The sequence below is a fragment of the Pteropus medius genome, unplaced genomic scaffold (assembly GCF_902729225.1).
Source record: "Pteropus medius unplaced genomic scaffold, Ma_sr-lr_union100, whole genome shotgun sequence".
NCBI classification, from domain to species: Eukaryota; Metazoa; Chordata; class Mammalia; order Chiroptera; family Pteropodidae; genus Pteropus; species Pteropus medius.
The window spans coordinates 11,818,400-11,834,903 of record NW_024346667.1 but is presented as its reverse complement, the minus strand read 5'-3'; the positions used below and the strand labels follow the sequence as shown (position 1 = coordinate 11,834,903).

Below are 16,504 nucleotides of genomic sequence, written 5' to 3'. Positions count from 1 at the left end.
TAGGATTTTTAAGAATTAAAGAGGATAATGTACATAAAATACCTAGCATTCAGCATGATGCATATTAAATAGAACTTTATTATGATTTACGTGTACTAAGCACTCTATTGATTACTCTGAAGGATACTGAAGAAATATAAAAGAAACTCAAGGAGACTGATTATATTTTTTATCTGGTCTGCAGCTGTGTATTGAGCACCCAGCAGATGCAAGACATTATTCGTAGTGCTGAGAATTCAGTGGTGAATGAAACTAACGTGTTCTTACTTTCAACGAGTTTATAATTTAGGAAACAGGAGACATAGAATAAATATTGGTGTAATTAGGATTGGAGAATGGAAATGGGATTTTATTTTGGATTAATTGAAAGGAACTTCAAGTTCTCACTTCAAATCAGATTTTAAGGAAGATATTTATGTTTTCATGAAGCTTACAGTATAGTTGGTGATGGATTCAAAATGCCGAAAGGGGGAAAAAAAAAATCCTCAATAACTTCAAGCACACATTAGTTCCTTTTCTTCTCATATTGTATCATGAACATCTACTTTTTATCTGTCTATAAAGCTGGGAGATATACTGTTATCATTGTTCGCTGATTATTTCCCGTACATGTCTTGGTTTTGCCTACCATCTCTAATTTCCATGTAAGTAAGGGAATGTACACTTCTGTGGTGTCCTATAATGCCAGCCATAGTGTTAACCACATGTCTGAATACTTGAGGGCAGTAAATGATTGCTTATTGTTAGTTGTTTTTGTTAATAGCTTAACATTGAGTGCTTGCTTTGTGCCAAGCAGTGTGCTATGTGCTTTATACTCATCATCTCTTTTATTCTTCATGCCAGCTTGATGTTGGAATCAGAGGTAGAAGCAAGTCATTTGTCTACTGTTAATACAGTTAGAAAGTAACTTGAGATCAAGAACTATATAAACTATTAGGGTGAAGTATTTAGGTAGGAAAGTTTCTGGGGACTTACAATGAGATGTCTCATGGGTTATGTAATGACTAGCTGGTTTTTTCCCCCTTGCATTCATTCATCCATGCATTTAGAAAACAACTGCCACATGGTTCTTGTTCTCAATTATTCTTATCTATGAAACACGTTTTTTAAAGATTAAAAAAATATTCCTTTATAGTCAACTTAGAAATCTGTTTTTCAACTTTTTTTTTTAATGGAGCAAATTTTCTAGTAGCTTTGTTAATCCTATTTATAGATACAGTAGTCAAACTGCAAACCTTGGATGCATATTTCTGTGTTACAGTCTTAACGGAATGAGAAATAATTAAAAATATAAGAACACGCAGAAGCACTCTATGAAAAGCTCCCTCCATGTTCAACAGAGAAGTAATCTCCGTAAACCTAAGGACATTTTGATAGCAGTGAAGTAGCTTTCAGTCCAAAGAAAAATGTTGATACAGTAGTCCCCCCTTATCCACAGTTTTGCTTTTTCCATGGTTACAGTTACCACTTTTAACTTCAGTCTGAAAATATTAAATGGAAAATTCCAGAAATAAACAATTCATAACTTGTCAGTGGCATGCTGTTCACGATACAGATGATTACATCTCATAGCATCTCTCACTTTGTTCCACCTATGACGTGATTCATTTCTTTGGTGTATCCACGCTATAAATACTACCTGTCCGTTAGTCACTTAGCTGTTTTAGTTATCAGAGAGAGACCACGTTCACATAACTGATTGTTCTCTTTTTTTATTAGCTATTGTAGCTAGTCTTTTACTGCACCTTATTTATAAATTAAACTTTATCATAGGTATGTTTGTATAGGAAAAAATATGGCATATGTAGGGTTCAGTAATGGGATCTTGGAATGTATCCTCTCATGTAAGGAAGGGCTACTGTGTATCTTAACTTTAAAAGTCACAGAAATTTGGTTGAGTGTTCTATTAGGCATTCAAAACCATGACACAAGTAGCTGTTGAAGTTATAGAAAACTACATGAGTCTTTATCAGTTCATTACAAGTTGGTCGAAATACAAAAGTGGAAGCTTTATATAAGTATATGTGAATGGCCTTTGAGAGTGAAAACAATTCTGTGCAGTATTTTGTTTTGATGACTCTATTTTCGAAAACACAGGTTATAGAGTTGGCAAAATTCCTGCCAGTTGAACATCTTAATTACTTTTTGGATGTTGATTTTTTTTTTTTTCTGTGATCAAAATAAGCTTTCAACAGTTTCAGTTCTTAAGATTAAGAAGTTTTCAGAAATCGATACTGTATATTTCAGTCCTTACATAAAATCTGGCATTATGAAGGGTTTTTTGTACTTCACCTTTCTAAATAAAAAAGGCTGATTTGAGAGTATTAGTATTAATATTTCTGCTTACCAGAAACTTCTTGTGTTAATGCTCTCACCTGTTGATACTTAAAAAAAAAATTAATAATTTTGATTTTAACATAACCCAAATTACTGTTATTTGCCCCATATGTATTGTATTGAGACAGTGTACAACAGACTATATTACATAACACATAACAAGGTTTAGAAATATTTGAAAGCTTACCAACTAAAAATTTGGCTTTAAATTTTACATAAAAATGAAAATTATCAGACGTGAATAAGCAGCTGATGGATGTTTGAGGCAAATTGACATGGCGTTAAATCTAACATTTAAAATGCCAAGTTTCCAATAAAATAAAGTTTATTCAGTTAACATATAACATACTCTTTTTTCAGGAAGACTTGTGGATCAGAATCTGAACAAAATTGGCAAAGATGAAATGCTTCAAATGATTAGACATGGGGCAACACATGTTTTTGCTTCAAAAGAAAGTGAGATTACCGATGAGGATATTGATGGTATTTTGGAAAGAGGTGCAAAGAAGGTGAGATGTAAATCAGATGATAGTATTTTTAACCTATAAAATATTTTAAACCACTACCAAGGAAATATTTGTTATATATATTATAGATAATCCTATTTCCATGAAAAGAAACTTTTGTATCCTGTAAAGCGTAATTCATTTGGCTATAGTTCTCATGCTTTTTTAATTCTTAATCTAATAGGTACTTTTTTTTGTTCCCCAGACAGCAGAGATGAATGAAAAGCTCTCCAAGATGGGTGAAAGCTCACTTAGAAACTTCACAATGGACACAGAGTCGAGTGTTTATAACTTTGAGGGAGAAGATTATAGAGAAAAACAAAAGGTAATTTAGAGATTTTGGTTAGTTGAAGGCTTTTTTTTTTACTTGAAACTTGGAATTTTAAATGTTAGGTGTAGTGCCTTGTAAGTTTGTCTCAACAGTCATTTCTCTTTATTCACATCTAAATTATTTTCATTTTTATGTTAAATTTAAGGCCAAATTTTCAGTTTGTAAGCTCCAAAATATTTTAAAGGTTTATGTAATGAAGCTTACTGTATACTATTCACTATAACATTATAAAAAATATGATAGTGAAATATTTTGTGGGAGGCAAATATAGTAATTACAGATATTTGAAAATAAAAATTATTGGCAAAAAATTGTCACAACCTTACTCAAATTTTTTTTAACTGCACAGTTGGCTGGTAATAAAGAGAAAAAATTCTTAACTTTGTAAGCAGTACTTGGGATTATATAGAGAAATTAGAAAATATCTCCAGGGTAGAAGAAAAAATAATTCCACTTAGTGTTTGCCTTGTTAACATTTAGACATGTATATCCTTTGAATATTTTTCTAGGCTAAATATATATTTACATTTTTCTCTTAATTTGGGTTGTAGCATATATTCTATAGCATTTTTTTTTACCCAGCAGAATTATAATTTGGTCAAGAAATATTTACTCACTGTCTGTACTATTCACTAGACACTGTCCTGTGTGTTAATTACAGTACTTAAATAGCATAGCCCCAGTCCTCACAGAGCTTATAGTCCAGGATTTTTTTTATCATTTTTCCATTTAAAACAGTCTTAATGATGTGAATTGCATCCATGTAAGATTGCAGCTGTGTGTAGTAACAGTTGGTGACTTGAATTCTTTCCCACATGCTAGATTGCATTCACAGAGTGGATCGAACCACCTAAACGAGAAAGAAAAGCCAACTATGCCGTCGATGCCTATTTCAGGGAAGCTCTTCGTGTCAGTGAACCTAAAGCACCCAAGGTGAGTTGACAGCACAAAAATTTCAGGAGATACTGAAAATGTAAGTTATTTTTCTTATATTCTTACAGTAAAAACTGAGAATTACATATTGTGTGATTTATAATGTACCTCATTCAGTTTTTAATTAAGTTTTCTGAAAGTTAATTTTGAATCTATGCATTTAAAATTTTGATTGTTATTTCAGTTTTATTGAAAGATACTTTCAGTTGGAGAATTAATTGTCTGTCATGGTTTATGAAATAAAGATGATTAGACATAGATTTAAAGCAAAATAGTTTCTTTTTTATGGACAATACTATTTTTTATTTTTCTTAGGCTCCTCGACCTCCAAAACAACCCAATGTTCAGGATTTTCAGTTCTTTCCTCCGCGTTTATTTGAATTATTGGAAAAAGAAATTCTGTATTACAGAAAAACTATTGGGTACAAGGTACTAGAAATAACACTTCGTTTATAACTAATCTGGTTTGTTTTTAACTTAATAAATAAATGCAAGATACTGGTTTGTTTTCTGTCCTGTTGGATTAAATTTGCGATAAGTCATTTAGTTGGTTAAAAATTTAATCTACCACGTATTTTCTAAAATTTACAGTGACATAGCAAAATATTTTTTTAGGTGCCTCGAAATCCTGACCTACCAAATGCAGCACAGGCACAAAAAGAAGAACAGCTTAAAATTGATGAAGCGGAACCCCTTAATGATGAAGAGTTAGAAGAAAAAGAGAAGCTTCTAACACAGGTAAAGTGTAGCCTTCCATCAACACAAAATTTAATAATTTATTTTGTAAGGCACTGTGTCAGGTTGTGTTGGGGAATACAAAGAAGTATAGGTTTTTGCTTTCAAAATGAAATAATTGTAGATGGTAAAACATGGGCATATGGGTAAATGCTACGTTTGGACTGTCACTAGTTAAGGTAGTTGAGAAGATTAGATTTGCACCACCAGCCTTGGTAGAGTGGGTGTCCTATTGATCGCCTTTTAGTGTTCCCATCTTTCCTTTCCTTTACTTTGATTCGTCCGCATTTCTTCTGAGTCGTAATTCTCAGTTATACATCTCTGCTTGGTATTTTTTTTTTGTGTAACCTATTCTTTAGGATTCAATAAAGGCTTTTCAGAGTCTGGCCTTAACCTATAATTAAAGCTTCATCTTTTCCTTCCATTTTCCCACTCTTTAACCAATGTTCATTCTTTCTATCAAACTCCTACTAATCTTTCAAAGCTCAGCAAAAATGTCACCTTTTCTTGAAGCATTCCTTAAGTCTCTTCCCCTCAGATTTAATTGGGTAAATAAGCAGTGTATGATGTAAACATATGTATTTATGTACATGAAAAGTTACCATTTTAAGTGAATGTAATTAAAAAATAAACGAGCAGTCAAAAATTATTTTCTGTAATAGAAGCATTGGTAAAGTGTAACAGTATCTTTTCTAAGTTGATTATTCTGTGTTTAAATATTGTTTCTATTGATTTGAAGGGATTTACCAATTGGAATAAGAGAGATTTTAACCAGTTTATCAAAGCTAATGAGAAGTGGGGTCGTGATGATATTGAAAATATAGCAAGAGAAGTGGAAGGAAAAACTCCAGAAGAAGTCATTGAATACTCAGGTAATTCTTTTCTTACTTTAATAGGTATAAGAATGTTCTCAGGCTTTTGGAGAGCTGCCAGAAAGTTCAGATTTTCTTACTCTGAATTGACGTTTTGATAAGCTAAATTTTGCCACAGTTTAGTGCCTTGTTTTGTCCTGTTTCTTAAAAACTGAGCTAAGAGGCATACTTGTTTAATTTTTTTACCCTGAGTAGCTATAGGCAAGAAATTATAAATAGGTTATTGAATAATTGTGCTTTCATTTTTATTATTTAGCCTCTATCCATGACATTTCAAGTATGACGTGCCAGTTTCCTGGAGTCAGTTGGATTGTCAAGTGAATATGTGTAGTTGTATTGTGATGAGTCTGCTTAGAATCACAGAATAGCAGAAATTTAAGAGTTGGAAGAGAAATTACCTAGTTCATCTCTCTCTCTTTTTTTTTTTTACAGTTAAGGAAACAAATTATAAGTGACCTATTTACTTTGTAGTATTAGATGTGGGAGATCTGGAAACATCTTAATTCTCACCAAATAAAATATGACAAGTTTTTTTATATTTCTCTCCCTTCCTCCACCCATCCCATCTGTCCAACTTTTTACTCTTTTACAGCTGTGTTCTGGGAAAGATGCAATGAGCTCCAGGACATAGAGAAGATTATGGCTCAGATTGAAAGGGGAGAGGCAAGAATTCAAAGAAGAATTAGTATCAAAAAAGCACTTGATACGAAGGTACTTTGCATATTAATAAATATGGTAGTTAATAAAATAATACGAGCGTTAAAATAACTTAAAAAAGAAAAGAATGATTGAAGTTTTCTTCAAAGAAATTCAAATGTTATAGGTATTATCAAAATTTTTCTCAGTATTTCGGTTGATATAACTGGGTTAGAGACACTAAGATAGCTTTTTCCACATAGTATCAGAAAGTCTGGGTCTGTGTTTCTTTAGAATAAAGACCAAAAAATTCTTTCAGGACATAGGTGATATAATGCAGTTGAGAGGCTATGGGTAGAAAATTCTGATTCAAAATAAATATAGCTAAATTTACTAAAGTTGAGTTTGAAATACAGATTATATAGGATTTATATTTTGTATGATAAAATATCTGATTTTTAGATTGGACGGTACAAAGCACCTTTTCATCAACTGAGGATATCATATGGTACTAACAAAGGAAAAAACTATACTGAGGAAGAGGACCGTTTTCTGATCTGTATGCTTCACAAGCTTGGATTCGACAAAGAAAATGTTTATGATGAATTGCGACAGTGTATTCGCAACTCTCCTCAATTCAGATTTGACTGGTTTCTTAAGTCCAGAACTGCAATGGTGAGTGTTTGGGCCTCTGTGTGTAATGTAGCAGCAGATGGTTTGGAGTAAGTATGTATATTCTTTAATGTTCTTAACTAAAGTAACTTATTACTAAGAGAAGATTGTGGTTCCATTATATCTTTGAAGAAAATTTTTGTTATGATATTGTTAGTATCGTATGTTAAATCAGTTCCTTAGAAAACAGTCCACATCCACACTTAAAAACCTAATATCATAGGTAACTTAACTTTATTACGCCCATCCTTTAATATCACATAACCTTTAACATCACTATGTATGTAGTAGGTCTAGTTTAATCATGTTGTCAGGAGGAACTGTCACCATCAGTTTCACCTTCTGAATGTGATGATTACTATTTAAAATTTTCCCTGTTCAGACTTTGGTTTTGTAACTAACATCTGCCCATAATAATGCTGAGTCCGGATTATTTGTAGATAGCATAATGTAGTAAAACACCCTATTCGTACTGATTTAAATGCTGGGTTTTCTTTTTTATTCTCAATATTTGGCTGTTTCTGTTGGAAATTGTTTCTAATAACCTAAAATTAGAAATCAGAAAAGTTTAGCTTTGGCAAATTGGTCTTTTCCTTACATATCTTACCTGACCTTTTAATCTTATTTTGTGTTCTGCAGGGTGATGATAATATCCCAAAAGTTCTGTAGTCTCAAATTTGGGATATCTTGGGTTAACACAGTTTAATCATCCTTATAATAGGGTTTCCTTCAGTGTATTTAAAAGACATCATCACTCTTCAGGATGCAGGACAGTGTGCAGTCTTTTTTTATGTTTGGCCACTGAAGGATTTTTCCTTTTCCAGTAAACACCCAGCGGGGCTACTGTTCTGAAACCCTAGTTTAGGAAATGTCGGACTACAAATACACTATAAATATGTAGTTAAAGGAAAGACAGAATGACTTGCTGAAAGCCCTACCTGATGTGTTTTTAAGCAGAAATAACTTATATCAATAAGAATGAGTTTGCACTAAGTGAAATAAAGATGCAGAATGTCACACTGATTTACCAGTACCATACCATGGTCTAAAAGTATGTGTTACTTCCTAACATGGTTCCGGTTAAGGCACACATAAAAAATGATAACATGGATGAATGGCCCTTTGTGATAAATAATTGAAGCATAATCCTTGCCTAAGAGCCAGGAGGTTTCATACTTCAGCACATCTGTAACACATTCTGGCGTGTGTGTCTCAGTGTGCCTCTTAAGGGAAATACAGTATACCACCTTCTATCTCTGTAGACTAGTCATATATTTCTAAACCTTGTATGGTGTGTTCTGTCAAGTAGTGTTTTTAATAATTTTGTTGCGATTGTTTAGTAGTATCAGTTATTACAAGAAAAAAAACAAGTGAGGAGGGTAGCCAGTAGTCAGCCGTGTTTTCTTCAGGGTTATCTACTACTGCTGCACTGTGCTATCAGTTTTCTGGAGGTTTAGATTACTAGAGAGGGATGAGGTGGAACTCAACATAGACTGCCATGGCCGTTTTTCAGAATTAGGAAAGGTAACCTGGTACGTTGTGTAATCATAATTCTACTGATAATGCTTTTAAGGGAAAGATTATGTACACCTCTTATTAATGTTAGTTCTAGTTGATTTTGACCCTCATATACAAGCTATTACTATTCTTAAATTTGGATATAAATGACAGTTTTCAGGCATAGCCACCAAGTAGCAGTGTTGCATGTATTATGAGATGTTGATTTTCACTGGTTTAATTCTTAAGTGAAAGAAAGATTATGAAGAAAACACAATGGTATGGCTTAATGAAATAAAGATATTTACAAATACATGTTTTATCCTCAGAGCATGGATTGTATATGAAAATCAGTTCCTTTTGCTTTTTAAAATTTTATCTGTTGGGGGTGTGTAAGTGATTTTGTAGTACATTATTAAAACATACCTTTGTTTTAAAATTGTAATCATGAAAACTTATAGGTAGAAAATACAGGTTTACCCTGTAAATTTATGTTTACAACTCAGGAGCTCCAGAGGAGGTGTAACACTTTAATAACCTTGATTGAAAGAGAAAACATGGAACTAGAAGAAAAGGAGAAGGCAGAGAAAAAGAAAAGAGGACCAAAGCCTTCAGTAAGTATTCACAAATATGTAAATATTTTCTTAAGAATTTGAACATGACTTGACCATCATTGACATGTTAGGTTTTTGTTTTCTTTTTTAAAATAATGTAGCTTGGGGCCACTTAAAGTATAAATTAAACTTGATTGCATTGTATGGGGAAAATCACATTTATGATGATAGTCCATAATGTGAGGATTTGTGAAAATCTGGGGAAGTGTGTCTTGTGAGTGCCAAGGGCCTACATTTGACCTTACGGGAATACAAGTTATAATTTTAGAATATTTAAAGTATTATTAGGAAAACAGTGGCTTTACAACTTTTACGATTAACTTCTGGCTTTGATTTATTGTCCTAATAATAATTTAGCAATGTAAAAGCAAAAGTTTTAAGATAAAAAAGCCATCTTATTCTTTAATTTGTAAAATCATGAATAAATGAATGTTTCTGGATAATATCTGGTGTTTTTGTAACCACAAAGAACTTCTTATTACGACTTTCTTTTGGTAAGAGGGCATGTTACACATTTATTAGGTATACAGATTTACTTCTGCTAATTGTGATTTATTTCATTATTAGCATTAAAATTTTTCATAGTGTTAGTAATATGAATTGATAAAATTATTCTGGATAAGAAAATGTAATACCTGTAATATGTAGCACATAGCACTTAAATGCTGTCTTATGTCTGTCAGTGTACTTGATGTTAATGTTAGTTTTCTGATGAAAAGGAATCCTTCTGTTTGTTTATAGACACAGAAACGTAAAATGGATGGAGCACCTGATGGTCGAGGAAGAAAAAAGAAGCTGAAACTATGAATACATATTTGTTTCATAATCACTAACTTTAAACCAGTAGTTCTTTAATTTACGGGTCTTCATAAGATGTACTGTACAATGCTCAATTGTTATGTCATTCAAAGACATCAGGTTCATCTGTTTACTGAGCTAGAAACATAGTATGTAGTTTCACTTTTTTAAATGCAACAGCTGTGCTGAAATTTTTTTATCATTAACACTTGAAATAATAAAATAGGCTTCATTTATTAATAAATGTTTCATTTGATTTATTTTTCTATTGTAGTTCCATATGTGAAGATTGTGGTTATTGTTTATTAGCTATAATTTCTACATTCGTAAGGCTTAAAAACAAGCAAATAAGAAAAAAAATTGCAAATGACATTTGTCCCTTCAGTTTTCACTTAGTTGTGTGATTGTTTTAATTCACTTTGCCTTTGCAGAAATTTGGGTATCATCTTCGTAGTGCTATTGAGTCTCATCTGGAAAGATTATGTAAATTGCATTCTCCTTGCTTATATGGGTAGAATGGGGGGGAAAGGCAAGATAAATTATCATTAAGTTCTATGCATATTTCTGTTACACTGTTTCTATAAAGTTGGTTCTGAGGTGAATATGCCCTATTCTGTTGGAAGAATGGCCTTTTAGTTGTATAGCCAAAGACATTTAGTACTTTCTGGTTCCTTAAGGTGTTATTGTACCATTTTGTAAGAGGAATATTATTTTTTTTAATTGTTTGGTAAAAATTTTGACAAATTACCTTCCGAAGCAGCCACAATTTAGAAAGATAATGTCAAAACTAAGGTGATTTTTTGTTTTGTTGTTTTTTAAAAAGATCCAACCAAAATAATGTGTGAATTTGTCATACTGTTCACGAGAAATTGGTAACAAAATGTATCCCCTTCCAGTTTACCGTTTTTGAGTTTTAGAGTAATTGAAAATTTTATTTTATTATATTTTAAAATAATTTTTAAATGTGAGCAGCGAGACTTTTATTCCAGTTTTTATTTTCTGTGGACAGACTTGATAAACTGGAGACCCTGGAGCAGGATTACCCAGATTGCAGTGGCAGGATCTTCGCTGTACCAGAGGCCTTTATGTGCTACACATAATTTGTATAAAGTTTTATATGTGCAAATTGGGTACAGAAACAGTTCTCCATTTTTCTAAGGGAATGCAATAAATGTAGCATCGTGAATAAATATAACTTTTATAATCCTTAAGTGGTCTTTTCTTTCCATTTCTTTAATTTTCTTTTGTCATTTGATTTTCACTTTTTTCCTTGGGATGGTGTTTTTTTTTCCTTAGATTTCTTTCCCTAAAATTTTTATCGGTTGTGTTTATCTGCCCACACATAATTGAGATTTTTATTTATAGTGATGATTTCTATAGTAATGCTAATAATGCTCACTTTTCCAAAATGTGGAATTGTTGCTGTCAATGTCAAAACAAAGTTTATTACAAATTGTAAAGTAATTTGGATTTATTTTGTACTCCCCCCAAATTGATTTCTTTACTACCTTGGATTCTTAAAATAAGTCATGGATCTAATGTTATGCAAATTTTGAGGAAAGGGTTTTTTTTGTTTGTTTGTTTGTTTGTTTTTTCCCATGAAAGCTATCGTTCAGAGTGGCGACCTTATTTTGGAAGAAATAATTGGAAAAATATAAGGCTGAAGAAAACAGAGGTCACCCCCAAAAAAGTAATGTTTTCAAGAGGAAGAAAAGCAGCCTAATACTGTATGGGAGGTGGGGGAGTTGAAAGAGGTAGAGAGTGGAAATGCAAAATGAAGTATATTGCCAGCCCTTGAGAGTGTGAAGACTCAAATGTAAAAGAAACAAAGGGAAACACTTTTAAAAGGCATGAAAGAAACATCAAATTTAGCATTTCAGTTCAGCCAATGCATGAGACAACATTTCACAGATCAATTAAGCCCCTCGGCCACTGCATGTTTATTGAGAACGAAGTAAAGCCAAGTTTTTATTTACACTGTTAACAGAAGGAAAAATGGCTCAAACCAACTGTTGTAAAAAAGAATTATGTTGGAGAAGATAGACTAAAAATTGGAACTGAATTTCCATTCGATTTCCTCAATTTCTAGCTGAGGAGAGGAAGCCTGCTTTAATCATGGGATGGTGCCTGAGTCCAACCCAGAAGAGCCTGGACATTCACACATGTGAGCAGATTACAGTAGTCTGTTATCCAGAATGTTTCATAATCGAATGAGGCTTTGAATGTTCTTAGGAAGATTATATTCTATTGAGGTCAAGGTAGAACTAATAAAATGTAATCATTACTTTCAACTTCCACATTACTTAAATATTTACATAAAAACCTTGGAGAGAAAAAAGTGGAGATTTTTCCAATAGCAAACTTTTATAATTTAGGACACTTCGCATTCATATAGTAGACTTGAAGTGTGCTTGGTTTTATAGCAGAGTTTACACATGCTCATTACGAGTTAACGGTTGTATTAGGAAATCTGAACAAAACAGTCCTAATTTAGGAAAGTTGCATTTATAAGGACCTCTAAACGTTGGTCTTGGGGGATACTTGGTATCTTAAGTGTGATGGATGATAGCAAAAAGTAATAAACTGGTTACTATTTTCGTATTTAACAACACCAATTACCCTACCAATTTGGTGATAGGTTTCAAATATTTTTCTCAAATAGAATTTATACTTTATAATATTTATGTGATTTTTAAAACATCATATGTATTTTTTTTTTAACAGACCTGCACATCTTTTGAGTGGTAGATAGGTTCACGTGTAGCAACACTTTAAAGGAAAATTATAAGTCCCATTTCTGAGATGCCCTGCAGCCCTTAACACAACACCATTTCCTCTTCAGTGTTTCTGTGAGAATATTAATTCAGCGGACAGTCTCAAGATGAAAAAGGAAGAAAAAGTTGAATCAGGTGCAGAATACTACACTTGCTTTCAGACGTAGAGCACAGTTGTCCTGATTCCTATGGCTATTTTTAGGAAGGAACAGCTCTGAAAAATGGTGTAACCTATTTTCAGTGTATATTTATTCAAAATGCTAGTGCATAGGCCACACGTTCCTTTTTGTGCAGCCAAGGTTGAGAGTCTGCTCACGATTAGGCAGTCACTGACCTGGTGAAACTACCGCAGAAGCGTCCCGATGTCCTCACCATCTGCACCTCTCTTAGTCTTTCCTGAAACCACTTCGTTTTCTGCTTATGTCTCAGGCATCACTCAGCACTGCAAGTTTCACTTGAGAAATGTCACCCTGAGTCTGATGTATTTTGAAAATTGATATACCACAGTAATCTCTGGGCCTTTAGCTATATGCCCTAAAACCCTCCCCCTGGGTGCTTGTTACAAATGCAGAATCTAAGGCCTTATGCCAGACTTGCTGAATTTGAATCAGCATTTAATAAGGTCCCCAAAGGTGAGTCATATGCACACAAAAATGTGAAAAGCACTGTTTTAAACACATTTTGTCAAAGCAAAATAAAATGAAACCTTAATAGCTGTTTAGCAGGTATCTTCAGATTTATGTAACTTCAGGATAACGTGAATTTTTTTTCTTTTTTATGAGGCAGACCGATAGTATTTCAAAGAAAATGTTTTTATCTTGAATTTTGGATATGCAGATAGTTTACCAGGGGTTTCTCTAGTGAGTTTTAATATAGTGTAAGTCCTCGTTTAAGTCTGTGACATAATGAACCCAATTTACCATGGGCTAATTGGTAAAAACATCCCATCAGTGTTAAAACAAATGAAACGACGTTATTCGAAGACCTGCTATAGTATCATTTAAGTCACTACATCCCAAGAGTTCCTCCAATATGTGATCTGAGGACCAGCAGCAGTGACAGCACCTGGGAGCTTGTTAAAAACAAATTCTCAGATCATGCTACAATCTATGGGATCAGAATCTCTGTGGGTGGGGCTCTGTAATTTATGTCCTAAGCACTCAGGTAATTCTTCAGACGTTCTGATGCACCCTGTCAGTACATCTCAATATGCCTGTTGGTTGTTTCCTTTTAAATAGAATAAATGTTACAGAACTTTTGACCGTGACTTGCTCTTTCTTACTCTCAAATTTTAAACTTGGCAGAGAAAGCCCTTCAAACTTCAGCAGATAGTTTAGACTTCTGCATAACTGTATAAGGGAGTTACTGTTTAGTTGCTGTTAACATTGCTTACAGATGGATCATTTTTCTCATCTGAGATACAGACATTAAGTCTGATAGAAAGGAAGACAGTGATATGATGCAGCTCAGGAATAAGACACCAAATGCACTTCCCAAAATGCACATGGTGCTTGCTGCTTTGAGGATCCATACTTACAATTTCTATGAGCCTTGCTACCTGGGAGCAAGTCCGGAGTGAAGGTGGATTTTTTAGAACGTTTCAGGGTGATATGTTGAATACTAGTGCCCCTGTATTTACCAGCACTTGTGTCTTGAGATAAAGCCAGGAACTCAGAATTGGCTGTTCTTCATTTCGAGGTTTGGCCCCCGGCAAAGGAGGGTGTATGGGCTGATGATAGTCTAAGCTCCTTTTTCCAAATACTCTGTTTGCATTTTCTCTTGATATAAATTGTATAGATATACCACTCTCTTTCAGTTGCCATTTTAGAAGTAAAATCTGCTTTGAGGCAGTTTACAAAGCATGAGTAGTGGTATGGAGCAGGGAACTGAGGGTATTGTTAAAATGTGAGTTGGACGTGTACCTGAAAGAGCGCAGCAGAGGACAGGCTATCAGATCCTGGCTGCTTCACCACAGGAGGTGGGCTTATCGAGCATCAGTATCCACACTGTCAAATATTCTAACTTGAGTCTCTGGCTGTGCTCTATCCTAGAAGATGACATGAGACATTTGGTATTAACTTTTAAACTCTAGTCTTATTATTAAAAAGCGAATGGTCCATCAGTTTCTCCTTGACTAAACCATAAACTTCTGATTTTAAGAATCACCATTAAATAGGTTCCATGAAACTGGCCTCAACATATCTCATCGACCAGACACATAGCCCATGGGGAGCAGCAATATTTCCTGTTTGTTATTCCCTGTTACTCCCTCAGGTAGTTGTAGTATACTACTGGCCATACACCAGATTGTTAACAAAAGAACAAGCATCACATATCAGGATGTTGAACCTGTAAAGTAGGGAGGGCAAATGAGCCAAGTGGCCATATATTCCTAATGTTCTGGGTTACATCTGAGAACATATCCATCTGCTCCTGTACCTAGGGACACTTTCGCAATGTTGCAAGTGAGTCACCTCAAGTTTGAACCAAGACCACTATTACATAAGCACACATCAATGAACCTGAAAGAAAATATGTAAGTCTGATGTCATGTTGACCATAAGGGAAAAGTCAGATCAGATGAGATCTGTGTGCTAAAGTGTGCTCATGATTTTGGCATCTACGCTTTCTCTTTTTAGATGCAAAGCTAATGATTGCAAATGTTTCAGAAGAATGAAAAAATCATAAAGACATAATGGTGACATTTTCCAGATTTTGTCAAAAGCAGCCAATATATTACATGCCTAATATAGGTTTTTCCTAGAATTTGCTAGTAAAATTGTGAAATACTATACAAGTTATTGAAATAGGTGATGGCATCACTCTCTCAAGGTTTTATTTTTTTAGTAAATAGATTACTCATCCTGAAGAAATGAGGGACTTTCAAAGTCTAGTACCCAAAGTGATATTCTGGTGTATAATTCATATTGACTTGTTTTCTTTTACTATAGAAGGTCACATGGCCAATGGTGGCACACTCATAGATGATGCTTCTACTGTATTTTAAATCAGAAATAGTATTGGGTTTCATTTCTCATGATAATTCTGAGAATTAGTACTAACCACTTGGGGTACAGACTTAGAAAACTTGGAGATTTGGAGGATTCAGCAGAAACACACATCAGTCATTTGTCCATAGCAGTGAGAGAATCTGATGGGCAAGAACCATGAAGACTCCTGCCCAGGATGTAGAAGCGTCCATTGTTCTCTATGCACTTGGCTTTGCACTTTGAAAAGTTCTTCCAAAAACAGAAATATGAACAGAATTCCAACTGATTTTATCTCTCCACACTTCCTAGGGTCAAAGTCGTGGCATGGGACTGTTTGACGTGATTTTTTTCGTGTTTTGTCTTTGTCTCCTCAAGACTGTGGGATCTGTCAAGTCTGACAATTGTGACAAGCACCCCTGTTCACACGGGGACAGAGGAGAAGGTAGGCGTGGGAGATTGAAGCGTTCTTAGTTTGTTATTTAGTGCCTCCCTAGAGCCTTCCCTGCCTGCCCTTTGGGGATGCCTTATCTATTTTCATTAAGAGATGTTTTTGCTACATTAATAATTTTATCAATATAATGATTATATTGAGTGAACAAGACCCATAGGCTACAACAAAGAAAACGTTAAGATAGGCCCCCTGTGTCCTTGACAATTTATTCTATGGAATTGGTTCTTCTATTGTTCCTCTGTCAAAAGCTGGGTGGACCCCATTGCTATTCTGGTCACTGTTAGGCAATACAAATGACACAGGCCTGTGCATGATATTGGGTAGAATTTTGTGTTGATTTTTGCCAAATGACATTTGG

At 34.0% G+C, this 16,504-nt stretch overlaps 1 protein-coding gene across 1 annotated transcript in view; it reads left to right on the top strand.

Moving 5' to 3' along the window:
• SMARCA5 (SNF2 related chromatin remodeling ATPase 5) overlaps positions 1–11,142 on the top strand; it is a 35,793-nt gene extending 24,651 nt beyond the window's left edge. The window contains 10 exon segments of the mRNA XM_039876058.1: positions 2,698–2,846; positions 3,049–3,168; positions 3,997–4,107; positions 4,423–4,536; positions 4,723–4,845; positions 5,582–5,714; positions 6,307–6,425; positions 6,813–7,025; positions 9,026–9,133; positions 9,875–11,142. Coding sequence (XP_039731992.1) covers positions 2,698–2,846; positions 3,049–3,168; positions 3,997–4,107; positions 4,423–4,536; positions 4,723–4,845; positions 5,582–5,714; positions 6,307–6,425; positions 6,813–7,025; positions 9,026–9,133; positions 9,875–9,940 — 1,256 coding nt within the window. The 3' untranslated portion in view covers positions 9,941–11,142.
• The last annotated feature ends 5,362 nt before the right edge of the window (positions 11,143–16,504 follow it).